General features: G+C 41.6%; 1 protein-coding gene across 5 annotated transcripts in view; it reads right to left on the bottom strand.

The window, feature by feature from the left end:
* igf2bp2a (insulin-like growth factor 2 mRNA binding protein 2a) overlaps positions 1-19821 on the bottom strand; it is a 61579-nt gene extending 41758 nt beyond the window's left edge. Inside the window, exons 1-2 of one of the 5 annotated variants that reach the window (XM_026144168.1) lie at positions 19280-19821; positions 17988-18048 (exon numbers count right to left, since the gene is read on the bottom strand). In XM_026144168.1, the coding sequence (XP_025999953.1) occupies positions 17988-18048; positions 19280-19454 (236 nt within the window). In that variant the 5' untranslated portion in view covers positions 19455-19821. Of the gene's footprint in view, positions 1-2689; positions 3009-17987; positions 18049-18133; positions 18504-18807; positions 19071-19279 lie in introns of those variants that run through there. The other 4 variants (XM_026144167.1, XM_026144170.1, XM_026144169.1 and 1 more) reach the window with 4 other exon arrangements.
* Between the last annotated feature and the right edge of the window lie 254 nt (positions 19822-20075).

Raw genomic sequence — 20075 nt, 5'->3', positions numbered from 1 at the left:
AATAAAAAATCTGGTAACTCTTTGTTTTTACATTCTTTAGGCCCCAATCAACCAAAATAGCAACGAAAAATTAAAAATGCATGCCATGAAAGAGGTCGGGTCTTAGGAAGTTAAGGCTTCAGCAGGCATGTTGCCAAGACTCTGATTACGTATCGACTAGAGTAATTTGAACCAGGCCTTGTAATTACAGACGTTTTCAAAATTAAAGCTTCTATTGATAACACGCAGACAAATGTTTGTGTAAAAATGAAGGAAACATAACTAATCTATCACTGTTACTGTGTGATTTTGTGCGTGGTGAGGACCAATATAGGTCATCCATTCACTTAAACACAGAAATTCAAAGTGTTATTAAATACCTTCTTATTCAAATGATTATTGTCATATAGAAGAGAGAAGGAGTGGGAGAAAGAAAGAGGCTGTCGGGTGAGCTACACTAACTGGTATCAACAGAGAGCGAGAGAGACAGCAGCGCACTGCGCTGTAAATTCATTAACTTCTCTCAAGAGAAACCGCCTAAGCTTTCAAGGAGAAAATACAACAGGCACAAATTTTCAGCTAACTCCCGTCTTCTCTATTGTTCAAGGTTTTTCTACTTTCAATAGAAAAGGTAGCTATCTGCTGCACTAAGTGACTTCATCCTCACTCTAGCCCATTACATGTTTTTTTTTTCCTGCAGAGGCAGAACCTGACGTAATATCCCTACTGTTTAAAAATAATAATAACGTGAAAGTCTAAATATAAATGCAAGAAAAACCACATCCATTAATTACAGGTGACCTACTTCTTAACAACTCTCGAGATAAAATGTTTTGTTGTGTTTTTCCACTGAGGCTTCTGGTGTAAAAAAATCTCAAACAGTATGAGAAAACCATCCAGGCTCAGTGTACCTAAAAACCCCTGAAGCCCTAGAACATCAAGCTCAAGTCAGGAGGTATGGGATCCACATCAGTACACAATGCATTAAAAAAAAAAGATAAAGAAAGTTTCTTCGTCTCTTGAACAACTGCTCTTAATCGTGACATGCATGCTCCAAACAAATAAGTATCTGTCAGCGTGACATAGGCCGTTTATGCTTTCAGAAAGGAAAACAAATTCATATTTATTTTAACTACTTCAAATAAAAGCTGATGAAAAAAAATCCTCGGTTGCTTGTTGTTAAAGGTGGGGCCCAAACCCCTTAGATCCACCTAAAATACTGCTGTAGAGCCTCGGCAACATAGAAACACACTAGGAAAACAGTCAACAACATCCTGGCAACCATAGATCACTAAAGAAAAATGTTTATTCCCTGAGCACTTGAAAACGTACGCTGCACACCGGAAACAGAGAATGGCCACCTTCTGTAATACACTTCAAAGGGTGCAACATTTTGAAAGAGTAGATACCTGATTTCCTGTGTGTGAGACACTTTTCACACTTTCACTACCACAGCGCAGTCGATGAGTGGCTGCCAGCAACCGCTCGCACACCAATCTGCGAATACGCATTCGTCCCTAGCAACCACAGGTTGCCAGGCCTGCCTGAGGCCAGCAGACAAACTACAAAGAAGATTAACAGCACTGGTGTAAGGGACTGTTTACAAAGCACAACACTAAAAAACAAACACATTCTGGTATAAATTCACTCACATACAGTGGGGTTTTTTCCCCTCACCAAAAGCATTTTACACATTTGTGATATCCTGCCGATGGTACTGCCATACAATGTGTAAATGTGCTTCCAAGCCTTTTTTTTTTCTTTAAATTTAAACTATTAAATTTCAATGTACAATAATGGGACTAGAGAGAATTGGAGGGAAAATTATTTACAGTAGATGTCTATTAGAAAGTGCAGTAACTAAATTTAAGGAAGGGCCTCCATTCTTATTTCCTTCAATGCAATGTGCAAGCACAATGGAGGACCCCTACATTCTGGTGACACTCCAGGAGATGTTATTACTGAATTTAATAAATGTAATACGTATGTATCAACTTTTTTAAATAAATGGTAAACTTACCCTGAATGAATATACATTTGGAGGAAAAATGTGCCTTTAATCTGACTTTTTTTAACCATTGGCCTTAAGTGCACTAATAATACAACCCTTTTTGTTTTTAAGATAACACAAACAAATGTTGTGCTAACATTTAAAAAGAAAAAAAATGTAAACATGTTCTTTACATGTAAAAACAGCCTACTAGATTTAAATGAACTCAAGGCCTCTGAACACAAAGACTTTCCGCGCAGCCGCCATCTTACCTTCCATTGATTTTCCTTTTTAAATACTTATCTCAGATAACTTTCATTTCAACGGTCACCAGGAAATGGGAACTGTATGTTTAGTAACACTAGAAAAATATGATAAAGCAAGCCTAAAACTCTTTATCCACGTCGCCTCAAAAATACCGTTTTAAAGAGCTTATTTGTTTTTAAAAAACCGGAAGCTCGACCACCCTTTGTCTGGGAATTAGTGCCACGTATCTCTTCTGTAATGTCTCTGGTGGAATAAAGAAGTTTAAATTATTCAAAGAAAAAAAAAAAGTTAAAAGAACCAGACCTGTTTTAACTGACCAGGCTTTACATAAAACGTTCAGTTGATATCTGCTGACTTACATTCACTAATTACTGTAAGCTAAACCATTCATAATTAACGAGGTAAACACAATACAGGCTAGCGCTCTTTTCTTGCTAATGTGCCTTACGTTACCTTTTTTTCCTCATGCTGAGAGAAGCTGCTGTTTCTTGTTTGTGCTCACAATTTTCCATGTAGAAACCTAGCAACAACAAACGTTGGGGGTCTGAAGAGCTTCTAGACACGACTGCGAGGTCGCTACCAAGCGCTGACCAATGAGGAATGTTTGAGTCCGTCCCACATCATTTCCGGTTTCACACACACTCTCTATTCCCACTTTCGTATCAAATCCCTACTGTACTGAGTAATAAAGGAGAAAACATCCAGAAAACATAACATAAACAGCTGCTCTTAAGGGAATAGCCTATATTAGTCTCCCAAATTAATACATATAAATCTAATTTTCAAACTGTTGTTATACTTGAATGGGATGGTAGGGACTGCAGGATTCCCATGTGAAAAAAAAAAAAAAAAAAGTAAAATAAGGTCTTAAAATCTCTTCTATTTTGTGTGTATATATTAGCATTACGAGCTTCCAAAGGTTTATGGCTCAAACGAGGAGCCACCTATTTACCTGTATTTTGCAAATCCAAATTATTATAACATAAGATAATCAGTAAAAAAAGATGTACATTTTTTTTCCTCAAAAACTTCTAGAATTATATTTATTTCTAAAGTTAAATACTGGACACAGACTTCTGCTGCACTGAAAAGTAATTTCTCTGTGCTAATTAAAAAAAAAGAAGTTAATTGTGTAAATTGCATGGCTGCCAAACTTGCTGTGATTTCACAGATCACGCTCACGGGAATGAGTGTTACACTCATAACTAAGCGTATAGGCTAATTCACGAGGGACGTGGAGCATTATGTGTAATCCTGTTCAAAAAGTAATTTCTGGTAATCACGCAAAATGCAGAAAACATTCAATCAGCTGCAATTACAGCATTTACATTTTAATGCGTTGGGGCTCAAACCACTTCCCTCACCACTGAGCCACAAGCAACAGAACAAAAAGGGAGGGGGGGGGGGGGGGGGGGGAAGGAAGAATAATAAACAGAAAGATAATTCAAGAGTGCTCCTCATGTGCCGTCCTGTCCTGTGCACATCAAATGCCTGCCGGCTCCTCCAGAAACCGAGGACCCTTCTGTCCCCGTCACAAAGCACAAAGTCAGCACAGTCAGTGACAGACATACAGCCAGACAACGGGGACACACATGCACATCCAAAACACATTAATGTACAGTATAGCGGACTAGTTTGTCTACTCCTCTCTACATGCACACACTGATGCATTTCCTGTGTCTGCCTCTCACACACCTCAGTGCCTACAGCTACTGACAGGTGGATACCAGCTCATACTGCGGCGGTGCAGTGTGTGGGTCCGCTGCTAGCTGCTCCTCATGGCTGCTTCTGTTGCTTTATGTTGAGTTGTGCAGCTTGTTCCTGAGGTCTCATCCTTTAATCTGCCAACCATAAGGTATTATACCGTAGCTGGAAGGCTCAGCGCGTCTGCCATAGGTGTAGGTCCCAGGATCAATAACACATGCACACCACTCAACATTACGCAAGCCCTCAAACTGTTCCTGCTTTCTGTCTGCTGCTCTCTCTACAGTCTGTCTCTCAACGTCTCCGTCTTACTTCTCCCTCCAGCTCCCTCTGGAGAGCAAGCTTTACTTGTTCACACACACTTGAATGCACTGCCCCCCACCTCCCCCACCTCCATCTGCAGGGAAGTTCCTAACAGAGAGCGAAAATACGCACGGTAACTAGCAGGAGGTGAGTGAAGATTCATCCTCTGGGAAACAGAAACCCTGCACGTCTGGTCAATGAGCAACATCTTTCAAAACACCCCTGCCAGTCGCAGCTGCCGTCACTGTGGAGTCCTTAATCTCCAAACATCGGCACAACGCAGCTTTTGGAAAGAGTGTGTTCTCAAACACCGGGTCAGGAAATCACCGCCAAATTGGGGGAAATATTTATTAACGATGCCTCGGTCGCCATGTTTATTTTAAAATTTGGTGGGTTAACTTTATTTTAAGCCTACTTTGTATATTTATACAGGTTTACACCTATTCTTTTGCAGTCTTCCTTCTCACCTTTATTACAGTTTAGACTAATTAAATTAAAGAAGCAACACCTGACCTTTAATCCTGCAGTATTTAAGTGCTTATTTAAAAAGCCGCAAATATCGGAAATAATAATTCATTTAAGAGTTGGACAGAAATAAAAGCAGTTAAACATTAATTAATCAATAAATATTCAGCTGATTGTTGAAACATTTATTTTTTTTAGCGCCTTTAATAAATGCAAAGTCCCAGCAGTTTTAGGAATGCAAGAAAAACAAAAATAATAATAAAATAACAAGCACACATTAAAAGTAAATTCCTTTGCTTGCATTTGACAAGAGCAAACTTAAAGTAAACTTTCCACGAATGTGACACCTTTTTAAAAATAACAATGCTAGTGAAGAATACGAAAAAGATCCAGTGACAAGTAGCAACAGTAGGATATTAAATTAGCTGCTGACTTGCAGCAATTTTACATAACTGGGTAAAATGCAGTAACGGTGATAAGCCATCAGGAGATTAAGAAGGAGGTGGGATTATGTACAGTACATAGGACGCACTCGTGCGTGCCGGTTTAAGGTTAAAATAACGTGAACAGGCCGCTCTATTTAGAAGAGGGAGTGTGTGGAGGGGCAGCAGCGTGAAGGAGAAAGAGGCGCTCATCAACCCCTCTGTTTTCCTCACTGTCCTCTACGGGGGAAAAGAGCAGCTTTTAAGGTTTATGGCCATCCGGCTCCACGAGGGGGTGGAGTCAAATGGATTAGAGCCTCCGATACATTAATTACATTATAGTGCTCCTCCCAAAACCTTAGATCATCTTGTGTCACGTGACTCACAAGTGGCTGAAGTGGCATTATCCCTGTCAGACTTTAATCCTGCGGCTAAAATGGCTCCAAATCCTGATCTGCTCTGTGAAATGAAGTGGGGGGCTCGACAGGAAGCGCACAGGAAATAGAAAGGATTCAGAGCTACGTGTGCTTCAGCGTGAGGAGCAGTTGATTTGGGTGAGGAAGGAGGAGTTTGGCAGATGCCTGCACACTGTGTGGGAATGTAGTATATAGACTAATTCAATTATGGAAGCTGCTGACAGGGATACCGGCCCTGATCGATAACCAATAAATACTTGTGTAAATATCCTAGGATGACATCGATACCTCGGGTTAGAAAGCCGATCTGCACAACAGCGGGTAGCGGGTGGAAATGCCTATTTACGTGGATAGCATTTAAAGTGAGACAGAGAAGGCGAGAGAGAGTTATTGGCGATTGTGAAAAAGCCTGAGGGAAAGGTTTGTTGTTCTAGTCTCTTATATATGGGACTAGAAGGAGCTCAGTGGAGTCTAAACGTCTGCCAAGCTGCAGCAACTCTTCAACGCGCATGAAGTTGCGGCCCGAGTAGCAGTTTATGTTTCTTTACTGTTTGCTTTCCAGGTTTGATTATGTAACAAACTGCTACAACTTGCAAACGCAGCAACACAAAAACAGGATATATTGTATACAAGGGTCAGACTTTCCTGCCAAATCTAATGTGCAGTTTTACTTAAAGACAATCACAGGCTGAAAATAACCCCCTTTAAAGATCTGCATTTCTTAGATCCACCTGAGTTGCAACCAAAGTATTAATAACAATGACAGGCAAGCAGGATGTCAAAGTCCACTCATTTAACAACTGTTTCTAGTCGCACTCGAGTTTACGCCACTCCTCCACAGAAACACCAAAACAAATCTGCAAGTATTTACAGGCCGGCTGCTTTCATCATTCCTGGCAGAAAACAAACGAGCCTGGTTCCCCTCTTTAACAAACACCCTGTCTAAGTTGAAGGGGTTATTAGGAGTGAAGGCTGTTCTGAAAAACGGGCTGCCAGTTCTTCAAGACAACCACAACAACTGCCCTGAAAAGCACCATCTCGGTGTGAAGGCCCTGGCGGATTCGAGCTTGTGACAGCCACATAATGGTAATGGGATCATTCGTCATGACCAGACCTCACATCTGCAGCGGTGGATTGTATTTTACAACAACGAGCGAAAAGACGGCAAAAGCAAATAAAACTGCATTTTTTTCCCCTCAGCGGCATTTCTGTGATTTGATCAAATCAGGGTCCATCTGTGTGTGTGTGTCTGTGTGTGTGACTGTGTGAGAGAGAGAGAACCTGGCTTATGAATCCTACATAGGCATACGCCATCTTTAATAATGTACCATAATAAAGGAGGAAACTGTAACTGTGATACCGTAAATGCTTCACCAATGCCCGGGGTGCGTGTCTCGGTGCTTCTATCAAAGGGTACGACAATTGCGCTTGACAAAAGGAAGAACAAACACAAGTCCCTTCTAATTACACTTGTGTCATCTTCAGTGGCTCCACATCTGCACCACCACTGTCTCTTCATCAACAATCTACCCTCTGAAGCTTGTCACTCTATTTCCCTGTAATTTATCGTCCCGCAACGTTAAGCGACCGGAAACCTCCCAGCCTGGAGTCACTCCTCACACCACTTGAAACAAAACCATCTCAGTTGCCATCACTGAAATGAACTCTTGCTTCCCACCGGAGGGGCGGTGGTGGGGGGAGAAGGGAGGTTGGCAGTAGCACAGAGGCATAATACACACACGCAATGACACGGCCACACATACGTCTACTGTTGTTGAAGGATCTGAATGGCGGCAACCACAACTCTACTAAGAATAAGTCGCTTGTCTCCGTTGCGCTATCTGATATGGCGGCTCACATTCAGCTTACTATACATAACATACAGTTCTAAGCTATTTACACCAACTCATGCTAAGACATAGCAGGCTTCATTCTGCATTACCACTCCGTGCCAGGGGAGCAGTGGCGTCACAGCCAGCGGGATGCAGTGGGAGACAGTTCACGCAATCTAGGTGGCAAAGCATGCACATGTGAGAAGGAGGAGAGGAAGGAGGAGGATGCAGGGAAGACAGGCACCAAATACTGCAGTGCGAGAAGTGTGTGACAGTCCCTGGAGAGAGGAGGTGAGCTGCAGCTGGATCTTTTGGAATTTATAATTATTAAAAATAAAAATCACCTGAGCAGAAGCGTGTTAACAGAAGCGGCTCTGGTCGCACCGTGCTTAAAGGCAAAGACCCTCTTTAACTTTCCCAACACTCTGAACAAGAAGACACGCATGGCTGCCTCAGTATCAAATATTTATTAACCTGGTGGGCTGAAGATGCCCTCGTGCTTGCCTTCAGGTTCTCAGATTGTGCTCCTCAATGCACGCTTGCTTCAAGTTTAATTGGATTTGTGTGAGCGTGTGCTTCGTTTAACCTGACAGGGAGAGCTCATTCACCAATCAGTGTCATAATGTTGTTTGCATGTGTGAGACAGAGGCTCTGCGTTGCTGGATGGGCAACAACGGCAGCATACATGCAAGGAGACCACGATAAACGCACACACAAATGAATCAGTCAGCTGCTAAATCACATTGCTGTTTGGCAGTTTCCTGCATGCTGTTTCACCACGACGTAATTACAAATATGTGAATGTAACAATTTAAAACTCACAGGAAGGACATACAGTTGTATTCCTCGTGTACGCTATGCTACGCAGCAGCTCCTGCACCCACAGGAATCCCTTAGAATAGACTTTTTAGTTAGATGCACACAGACTGAACACTTCACAATAAATTACTTAACTCCTCCTGAAATATATTAGCTAAGGGTCAGCAAGACGACAACTATTTACAAGCTGATACTGTTTCTTTCACATTCTGCTCACGGCTCTTTTTGAGCAGCTCTGCTGCGTCTATATGAAAATACTCTCCAGCTCTGCCTGCAAACTGCCGTTTGGTCTGATACGATCAAAAGGACTCCCTTAAGGTCCCTTGTGTTTCCATGCAAATGCGAGACTCCTGTCATTCCATTTGCTTATCGCCATATCCAGTTTTCTCATGCATGTTTTTCTCATCCAAAAGCAACTGACTGGGTATTGGCGTGAACTTGGCCACTTGGCAGGGCCGCAGACGGATTTGTCCTACTCTCCAGCTCCTGCCTGTTGCTTATCACCCAACTCATCACTGGGCTCACCAAGTCAAAGTCAGACTCAGGCATACCAGTGTAACACAACAGGCTTCACTGTATATCACAATTCACAAATGCAAAGCAGCACTGCTAACACTGACATGGCCCAAGGACACTGTAGCTAAGAACCACAATTTTTAAAAGTGGCAAAAACTGAATCACAAAGACAGAATAACCATGTTTCCTTTCAATAAAAATGAATAAATCAGTAAAAGAACAGATTGACATTTTGTCTAAGGCTTATTAGTTTTCATGCTGACACTAAGTCATATATGCTGCTAAATACATAACTACAAAAACACTAAGTCATATATATATATATATAATTTTTTATTTTTTTATTTTTAGTTAGTTTGAGGAACAGCTTCAAAAGAAGACAGTTTAATGTGACTGCTTCCTGTTTAACATGCAAAGTAAAAGTAGCTGTTTGTGTAGAGTATCTGAAAACAGCATACTAAACATTTAAAGCAGTCTGATATTCACTCACTCGGCTTTAAAACTAAAATGTGATTTTAGGGATTCGTCCAGCTCTGTGTGGGTTGGGATGTTTTTGCTAAGTTTTATTTTAATGTTACAGCTGGATACAAGTGAAGGAGGTGTCTCGCATTCAGCATGGGGAAGAAGATCGAGTATCTTAAGATTTCAGATACATATAATTTGATTTCTTTTTCAAGAAGTGGGCATACATGGTTAATGTGAGAATATACATGATTTCAATGTGCTTTAACGTTTAATGTGATTTGCAACAGCTGGAAATCCTAATGATTGCGAGCAGACCACACATACCCTGCTGAGAAAGGACACTAACGGCCTCACACAGCCTCCCCATGAGCCTCAGTGACGGGGAAAGAAATGCTGCCCTCTATCAGCAGTGCTCATTTCTCCCTATAAGTATGCATGTGGGACATGCTCATCTTTGACTCGGAAGTCCTCTCTGTGGCTTCCTCTTCCATCAGAAACAGTGCGAAACAGGGAAAGCACAATAGCCGGACTGTGCTCTAGGTTGTGTCGGAGGCTCAGCTGTGCGATGACCCTACTGTAGATGACTTGTTCTGATGGCGGTGGCAGTGGTAGTGATTCTGCTGCATACATATGGAAAAGGGTGGAAATGACGGCCGCGAGAGGGTTCATAAATAAGAAAGGTCACAAAAGGGCTGCGGCTGTGACATAGATGGACAGCCCATTCAGCAGTTTTCCCTGCTGCACTTGTGGAAAGAAAATGAGCACTTGAAGGTTTGAAGTGCCAGCTTTGCACAGGCATTTTTATTGAGGCACCTTACTCGGCTGTGAATTCACTGTCATATAAAATCAGCACTCTGACCACTGCGCCGCCCATATCCCAAGCCACGGATACACGCCTGGACTGCACTCTCCACTCTCCTGGGAATGGATGGAAATTACAAGATGCCCAAACTGACAGCAGTTTGTGACAAACAAAATCTGTAATCTTGCAATTTTGATATCAAGAGTTATTAAAGTGATCGGCTGCAGGGTGAATCTCAGGGGGTTCTATAAAATATATAAATAAAAAGCAGGAAACGTTTTGTTTTGCAGCTTGCGAGGTCCTTCTATTCACCGGAGCGCTTTGGGTCTAATTTCTGAAAGTTCGAGCTCTGCTTCTTTAACTAAAGCAAAACACTCAAAACTGGTTTCCGTGGCAACGCGGAACAGTTGGACCTGAATAAAGCGCGACCTGTAAACACACATGGACACACACGCGCATTCAACAGCACAATGACACAGTTTTGCTCCCACATCAAGATGCTGTAAATGTCAGAGGACTGTATCTTGTAGCATTTCTCTTCGCGGATAAATATCAAACGATGTTACTGCCGCTACATGGGGAATAAAATTTTTTTTTAAAAAGCTGTCTGGAAATCTGGAAGTTCCTGGAAATGAAACTGGGTTTAGAAACTTTTGAGTGGGGCGACCAGCCTAAAGCGCACTTTGTGTTCAGACTCAAAGGAGTTGGATTTCTGCAAGAAAAACTGCCTAATATTGGCAATAATATTGTTTTTCAGGGTAATAAATGCCTTCTGAATAAACACATATAGCTGCTATTTAGCTCCTAAAAGCAAGGCTTCAGGAGAACTTTCCCTCTCGCCTCACCAAATGCCACCAAAGTCTCACAAATGGTAGCACCACCACCAGATTTTGGTGCTATTGCATCTGTTTTGTGCTCTAACGTGAATAATAATGTATATTTAAGATCAAATAAGGGCGGCAGGCAGCAGTTTACTGAAAAACTCCAAACTCAGGCATGAAAACATACCAAATGGGCAAAACCTTTTCTTTTTTTTCTTTTTTAAAACAACAGTTTTAATTTAAAGATATTAAAAGTCATCTTCACATGATACGATCATGCAAGTTATGTTGTTTTGTTTGTTTTTATTGAGTTTTTTGGTCTTATTTGCCAGGCGACCCTGTTGGTAAATGCTTGTGAGAAGAGGCGCTGCTTTTCAAGGACTCCACGAATCCCTGCATAGCTTGTGTCATATGGTGCCATTGTGCAGTTAGATAGATCGTTTCGAACAATGCATTAATCATACTCGCACCGCCACATTCTGCACAATTTACTCAATGCATCTCGTTATTGTACCTCAGCCAGTGAAATCCGCGTGTCTTTTAAGGTTCTTTCTATTTAAGCTGTCTTCCTTGCCTTCAGTGTCTCCACATTGTTTTGCAGCTACAGGGCATTTATATCGGAACAACGGCACGTGCAATCTCTTGCCATGTTACCCAATGTTAACAGTAGCCTTACAAAACAAGCTGATAAAGAAATTTTCCCCATAGTTGCCTGCTAGGCTGTGGCTATGTCTTTAAATACCATTTCCATTCAACGTTCAACTATAATTGTGTATTTTTATTTTCCAAAACATATGTACAGCCTGCATTAAAGAAAATGAAAAAAACAAACACAAAAACGCCTAATATAATGATCATAAAACCTGACCAAACATTGACAGTCTGGAGCCCTGAATAACACAGGAGAAAAAGAGAAAAGAAACAAGTCAACAAGTCACCCAGAATCTTGTTTTATGGATGTTTGTGGTTGTTTTTGTCTCCGCAATCAGTCACCATCTCCTTGTGGAAAATGTTCATGTTTTTGCCATCAATTTGAGTCTACCTGGTAATTTTTTGCCTGTCTGCTCTCTCCTCTTTCTTTTTTCTACCCATTTGGTTGTTTTTCCTCTCTTTGGAGCATTCAACATTTTATTCATTTATTTTAAAATTGCTGTAAGTAACGTTAATTACAGGCATCCTGGTACCAGGGCTCTGGATTAGACCAGGTAGGTACAATAATCATCTCTGATACTGACAGGTCAACTACCAGTCAACCAACGGGCAATCATGTATAAGAGAAATTAATTCCACTGCTACATCTCTACTTTAAAACCAAGGTAAGAGAATGAGAAAAGGGTGAAAGCCTGACAGGATTATGAAGCTCATTTGACCAGGGTGAATCTTTAGGCAGACCGTATTTCCAGCTCACAGTTTTAAGCCAGTGACACAGTGCCTCCTCTGCATGTAAGCATTTTTGGCTCTGGGCTCGCTCCATGTCAGACTCTGATTGGCTCCTTGGAAGTTTTCACCTGTTCAAAACCCATCAGAGCTCTAAAGTAGTATCAGGGTAGCAGTTTTATATGGTGATGATATGGGACAAGGACGGGATCTGCCTGTGTGAGAAATGCCACCTGCTGTACGCCTCAGCTGCCCTCCCCTCCACGGACACCACGCCCTTGTGTGCTGGCACACTGAATGGCAGAAACACTAAACTTTACATCCGGCATGTTGCTTTTAGCTGGGATTCCCCACAGCTTCTCTGTCTCTCCTGTGTCATCCTGTGTCATGTTCAACCATTATATTCACATGGCGCGTGCACACACACACACACACACACACACACACACACACACACACACACGAGGGAAACCAGCCTGAGCAACAGAGGGATGATGTAGAAAAGGAAAGAGAGACCTAGCAGCTGTTACAACTTTCAAATGACTTCCTTAAAAAAAGAACTTGGGTACAAACTGTGGCACTCATAATCATGACTTATAAAGTCATTAAGCATTCATGTTCAGCACGTTTTAGATTCCAGTATTTCATCAAACCCTGTTTAGCATAACGGCGTCCCCAAACAACCACTCCAAACAGCCTGACATGGCAGCGCTCACACTTATCTCCAAGCAACCGGTAAACTAGGTGACGTATCTGGCATACCTGATGGACAGGTGTGCCACCGAGCACCTAGTTGATTAGAAATGCAACTTTTTAGTCTTGATAAGTTCAGAACTTCAACTTTTTCTATCATCTTCTACAGAAAGCCAATGACAGCATATCTTCAGGGACAAACTTACAGATTGAAATAAAATGTCTTCAGGTGTCTCAGTTCAAGGCAACTTTAAGCCTCTCGTCTTTAATCATGAGGGTTTCATTTCCCTTTCACAACAGACTTCTTTTTCATTACACTTTTTATTCCATCGTGATAAAAATTGCAGCAGCAATGCACGATTGTGAGGTCACAAACAAAAACACAGAGCTGTCCCCTTCATCTCCCATTTGGATGATGATGATGATACATAGCACCTCTCTAGTTCTTTCTCCCGCTGTCACACTCTCCTTCAGGTGAAACCATCTCCAAATAGTGACCAGTCCTGTTTTACTTCCCTTATTTCTAGCATATTTGGACGGCTTAGTCAGAGACTAAGTCATCAAGTCAGAGCAATCCTCCTCATTCCAGCCACGCCTTCCACACCTCCTCACTATGGCTCTGGAGAGTCATCTAGCCGATTATTTAAATCCTGGTTGTAATGGGTGTAATGCTACAGGAACTATTAGTCATGCAACAGGTTGCAGTGAAATGTGAGTGGCAGCTCATTGAGAAGTGAGTTTCTACAGACACTGCTGTGATACACACGCAAGCTTCTGTTATAATAAAAAAAAAAAAAAAGTAGATCTTTTTTAAAAAGGTGTTTCAAACTCTCGGGGAGCTTAAACAGTGATCCCACAGCTACAATAGACACACAATGAACTCACAATTCTCTCACATCTAATCTCGCTGCTCCCTTAAGCTATGTACTCTGTTGCACTAGCAAGCCTGTTATCACTTCAGGAGAGAAAATATACTCTTTCACTTTCATGAAAAAGTTAATAATTGCTATACAAATTTAGCAGAGTTGTAGAGGCGCTGAAATTTGAAATGCAGTAGCCTGAACACAGAAAAAATAAAAGCCCAAGGCTAATTTCTAAGAAGAAAATTGTCATTTTTTCTCCTGTAATTGCTAATGAAGAGCAATTTCATAAGCCATAACTTTTATAACACAAGATCTCAATAGGGGATACATTTGTATGGAAGATTAAACATGTGTGGCATCTCCTCCTAAATAAAACAGATCACTCTGAGGGATCACTCCTTATGGACAGGTGAGAGGAGACAGGAGGAGGAGGAGGGTACAGCGGATGTGGCTTTAGAGGAGAGCAATACAGTACCTCCTGATATCACTCCAGACAAAACCAGAGCCTGAATTGGAGAGCTTCCCCTTCGCCCAGGATCAACTGGGGAGTATTAATGGATTCTGAGTGGATCAACTGATGGCTATCGTATTTCGGTGTTTTGACTCAGTGTGCACAGACAACCCAACACACACATCTGCACGGGCACCACTGTGGTGCAATGCAGATGTTTACACCACGCCGTAGTATCCCATTATTAAAAAAAAAAAAGAATGCACGTCTTGTAATCGGCCTGGCTTTATTAAACAACTGTTAGCTAGCTTAATACGTAGATGAAGAGCACAAAACAGCTCATTAGAAAGACAGTGGAGTGTAGCACAAGAGTTAGCACTCGGTCACAAATGTATCACATTTTCATTTAGGCATGTCGAAGGTGCCGGGAGATAATTGGAAGGAGGAAAAGTCTGTTTTTGTCACTGAACAAGCAAGTAAACAAACCTGCATGATATTACAGGAGGACAGCTTTAATTGCGTTTACTCCGCAAGCACCACCTTCATGTGCTTACTATCACTGACTGACTATTGATCAGGCTCACAGCAAGCGCTCACATTGGTCATTTTGCGTGCAACTCCAGCTCAGGTTTGATAGACAAGCAACACTGCAAACGGTTTATGAAGCTCCAATATCAATTAGCACCAAGTCCCACTCTCGTGTGCCTCGTGTGCAGCACGAGCAACGACTGCAAGAAACTTAATATGGAGGACAAACCTTTTTTTTTAAATGATTTCTTGTGTAAAAACAGGCCACCATTAAAAAACAAAACAAAACACATGAGCAAAAATGCAACAAAGATATTTTGCTTAACTATAATATCAAAATAATTTCCTTTGCAATTGCACTCTAATTAGGAACATATAAATTAGGCAACTACAATAAAAGAAATATGGCTAATAATAATTATTCTTAAGCATACTGAATTTCTGTTTCATGAGTTCCACTGATTATTGCTGCAATAAACAATTATTTTTAAAACCTACAATTATATATCAAGCTCATGTCAAGGCAATTAAATATATATGTAAAACACAGAAATTATTTAAAGTATGAGTCCATTAACATAAATATATACATTTGGAGTAACAATTGTCTTAACACTGAAATCTATATTAAGTAATCCATATTTTTAAAACACTAATAAAGTGCTACAAACAAACAGTTTCAGCAGATACAAGCCTCATAATTGTAAAAACTCTCTTTAAAATATGACTATAAATTTGTAACTAATTATTCAACATTTCCCTGACAAGAAGCTTCCAAACTTCCCCAAATAAAATCAAAAGCTACTTTTATTCTTATAAATTAGCTCATAGCTCCAAAGCTATTTGAAATGTGAACACATAAACTGCACAGAGGTGAAATAATATTTAAATGGCAAACAGGACATCAAAACCACATGAACTCACACCTTTGTTTTTGATCAGGTGATTTAAAAACACGTTTAAAAAGGCCCAGGCTTTCACTCATTAGCAAACAAAAAGCTAAAAAGTCACCATAATCAATCTGAATTTTACCCTTTAAAATGGGTACAATTTAACTGTGAATCCATATATGGCTGTCAGCACAGGGACCTTGTTACACAACAAAACATAACTAAAAATATATAAACAAGCAGCAGCTGAAACTACAGCAGCCTCACAAAACCCAAGAAGTGTCAGCAGGCCTGAAGATGAGACATAAAGCTCACACAGCTTCCTAAATAACAAGACAAAAACTGATGAGCCCTGTGTAACTATATGCATCAAGCTCAGCTGCAATTAAATCCACGAGAATTCCTGCAGTTGTTAACATAATTATTTAAATGCAAGATTTAGAAAATACCATAAATAAAGCAAACAGCGTAGAATCGTCCTATATTATTACATCTAAATTGCATTTTCAATGATGTCTCGTAGAGCTTGAATACATGTAAAAGAAATTATACACGAAAAAGATGAGACATTTGCATTAACTGGAGGCCTGTAAATTATGATAATTAAATCTTATAGTGAACACAAAAAATACGCATTTTAATCTTTTTAAAATTTAAATCTGGGCGAACGTTTCTGTCGCAAAATCTCCAAACAAATCGTGGCGAACTTCTGCGGAGAGGGTTTCAAATTTAAATTCACTACTTTTTAAGGCATTCTGTATTTAAACCAAGCGAACAACAACAACAGCAAACTATTAAGTTGCACCTCCACGTGTCACGTTGAGGCAGGCTCTGCGTTACAAAATGAACACCTATACGTATTCAAACAGCACTAGTATTGATCTCGCTCATATGGCGAGGATTCCGCTTTAAGGCCTTTTTCAGCACATGCAAGCACATCCAGCAGCTGTACACACTGCCGATTGGACACATCGGGCACATGTATGGACATTTGCTCCATCTGATTCAGCCTATAGCCGTGCAGTGTGCAGGGCCATCATGGCAGCCATTATGAGGCTCTCCAACATTGCCATGGCCTACGTGCACATTAACTGTGGGGAGTGGCGCAGGCTTTTACACCATGTTGCGCCTTGCAGCTTACAAAACGTCTTTAGATCGAGCCATAAAGCAAGGAAAACGACACAGCAGCTCGATCATTGTATATGTAAAGCATGCAGATTTTTTTCTACAATGTTGTTAAGCAAAAAAAAAAGAAAGGAAAAAACACGAAGGGGCTGCTTAGGCAGGAAAGTAGAAAGCCTGCACTAGAGGGGGAGGACTATGCTGGAAGCACATAAAGTATGGGTCACGTGTTCCTCCACAAGGGGCTTGAATATTTACCTTTTTGTCACGCAATGTAGTTTTTCCCTATAGCCAATGGCATTGTTGTGAAAATGGGTGGATCTATAGATGTCGAGGGAGTGTTTAGGCTGCGCAAACTGCCACATACGAGTGACTTTTTCAGGCGTTATGCGTAGGGGTAAAAAAAAATTAGTTTCTTTCTTTAATATACCCAGGCATTTAAAAGAAATTAAAAAAGCTCGTGGATTTCTTACGTTTGTGGGCAAGCTGACACAAACACAAGTACACAGCAGTGGTGTCGTGGTTGTAAAGCTGAGGGGCTGACCTATAGATTTACGCACTAAAACAGTCAACCCTAGCTGCTACTTCTTCTCTCTCTTACACACACAGCGTGACTCCCACATACATCCACACGCATGCATATAGGGGAGAAAGAGGCAGCTGATTGGTATGCATCACGTCGTGCATTGCAGTGCAACAGTCAATAAAGAAACCCAACTTTTATCGCCTACATATATGGAAAAATAACCTTGCGTAGGGAGAGGAGGTTAATACATAAACGCATTTGGACCACGTTAATTTCAGCCTAAACTTGAACCAAGTTTAATTTCAGCCTTTAGGTGAGATTTAATTAGGATATATTAATTATTACACGTCAAGCGTGTGCGCGTGAGTCCATGTTTTAAACTGGGATAGGCCTTGCTGCAAGATCACGCGATATGGCAGCAGCCACCGTGTGTTGTGCGGATGTTGGGACTAAACTGTTTCTTTATCGCCCTTTTCTCTCCCCCCAACACCCACCCACCCCTTCAACTCCCTTTGTCTAATCACCACACAATCGCAATTTAATCGCCAGGAAACAAAGCAGCAACAGCGTGGCAGAAATCACACACGGCAGCCGAGAAAAGAGGGAAAATCTGCTCGCTATATTTCACAGCGGAAGCCTACAGGTCACACAAGTCTGCCATGGGGCACAGTATAGGCGTATGATACAATGCGTGTGTGTTTGTGGAGAACGTGTGTGTCACAGATTGTAGGCCTACCTTAGTTTTTTGGGAACAGAGTAGTCTACCTCTATCACCTTTCCGTGTAATTCAACTTTACCTGTAGGGACGAAAAACAATTGATAGTGTAGCGTTAGCTGTTGTGTTCATAAAAGTAACAATGCAAGCTGGGTAGGCCTACACACCAACACTTTGAATCACTTCACCAAGTAGGTGCGTCCCCATTCAAAATAGCCAACCCCTGAAAAAAGTAGTGTACACGGGCGCGTTGTGTGCGCGGCGGCGAACAAACTGTATACGTTTACATTAATCCCAACTCGGGGTGAGGTCCTGTGGGTGACAATTGGGGGGGTATCGGCGCCAAAATGAAGCATGATAAGCTTATATACTATGGGGAAAATGGGCAGCCATGCTTTCCACTCCCACAACCCTCACAGTGCAATGAGGGATATTTTTTCAGCTTCCAGTAAAGAATGCAACATCAAAAGAGGAGATGATTTGCAAAGGAGAATTGACTTGTACTCTTTCTATTCTAGGTAGGTGTTTTTCCTAATTCCCCGTGCTGACCCGGCTCGGAGGGTGAATTTGAAGCGCTCTTCGGCGAGGCTTTCAAACACGGCTTTTCGTTACTATTGAGTGGCCTGGCGCAGCACGGAATTAGCGTCTCACCTCGTCCCCCCTCAGCTACCTGTTTATTAGCTCTTTCCTCTGGACCCCCGTGACCCACCTCCAAGACACCTCGTAAAAACATAGCCAGACATCAGAGGAACACGAATCTGACAAGTTTTCCGCGCTCGCTTCGCCGTGCTCTCTTGAATAAAATCAAGATAAAAAATAAGTGAAAAATAATTATGCCTACCCGAACCATCAGACCATCCCATACATTCCAGTGGGTGATTGCAAAGTAGCGCCCCGCACTATCGGAATCCCCAAAATATAGGGTATTGTGCGCGTTAATTGCGTTACGACGACTCGTGCTTTCTTTAGGCAAATGGGCACTAAAGCCCCAAGTGTGTCCTGTGATCGATAATTTATCCAATTTTTGCTGGAGCGTGCATGACTGAGCGTTCATCTAAACTCTGATGGCACACACGGATGTGATCGCAAACACTGTCCCGAACAACATACACAGACACACACACTCTCACACACACACATATACATATAGATATAGATATATGTGTAAAAGAAATAACACAAGAGCTGCTTAACAGCCTATTTCACATTTCGGACACTCTGACCTATTGTGCTTTTTAAACCTCGTCTTGCAGTTAAACTCGCTGTGAAATTTCCCTGTCACCAGCAGCATCACTTATCAAATCCACACTTACCAGAAAGAGTCTCTATAGCCTTTATGGCCGAGTTCTGATCGGGGAAGTCCACAAAAGCATAGCCGGATTTCAGTAGGACCTGGTCGGCCACTGGCAGCTTCCTCTCCCCAAAGAGCTGCTTCAAGTCCTCGACAGTGACCGAAGGACTTAAATTCCCAACATATAGTTTGTTCATGATCTGAAAGGAAAAATCTCGAAGGGGTATCAGATCTTAGAGTGAGAGAATGGCGATATTCAGAGAAGTAGAAAAAAATTTAAAAAATAAAATAAAAAATAAAATAGAAAAAAATCTGCTGGGATTTAAAAAAAAAAAGACGCAGCAATCACCCCCCAGGATAGTACTAAGCTATAGGCGACCCCCCGGCACCAACTGGCCCTGGCCAAACTCTTTTAACAGGGACTGAGGGAGAAGTGTCGTCGCTACGACGCTACTCTGGAGCCAACAAGCACCGCCTCTAAATAAAATCTCCCTTAAAATCACAAGAAAAAAATTGTTTGGAGGTGCATGTGGGTTCACTGCTGCTCTCCCAGCACAGAAAGTGCAGTAGGGTATGAAAGTGGCATGATGAGCAGTGGGTACATTCAGCAAAGGGATGGGCTTAAAGGAGGCAGAGGGGTTATATTAACAAATCATAATAAGGGCCGTGCCACGGGTCCCTCCAGGCTGGGGGAGTGAAGAAAGGAAAAAAAAGAGCTACTGTGTGGAAAATCAAGTCGTTGTCACTGCACTTGTCGACTCAAAGAGTGTCACTGATCCCCACAGTTTGCCTTTTATTTATTTATGAGCCACATAAAA

Source organism: Astatotilapia calliptera, chromosome 16 (genome assembly GCF_900246225.1).
Source record: "Astatotilapia calliptera chromosome 16, fAstCal1.2, whole genome shotgun sequence".
NCBI classification, from domain to species: domain Eukaryota; kingdom Metazoa; phylum Chordata; class Actinopteri; order Cichliformes; family Cichlidae; genus Astatotilapia; species Astatotilapia calliptera.
The sequence above is the reverse complement of the archived record's forward strand: the minus strand, read 5'-3'. Positions and strand labels throughout refer to the sequence as shown.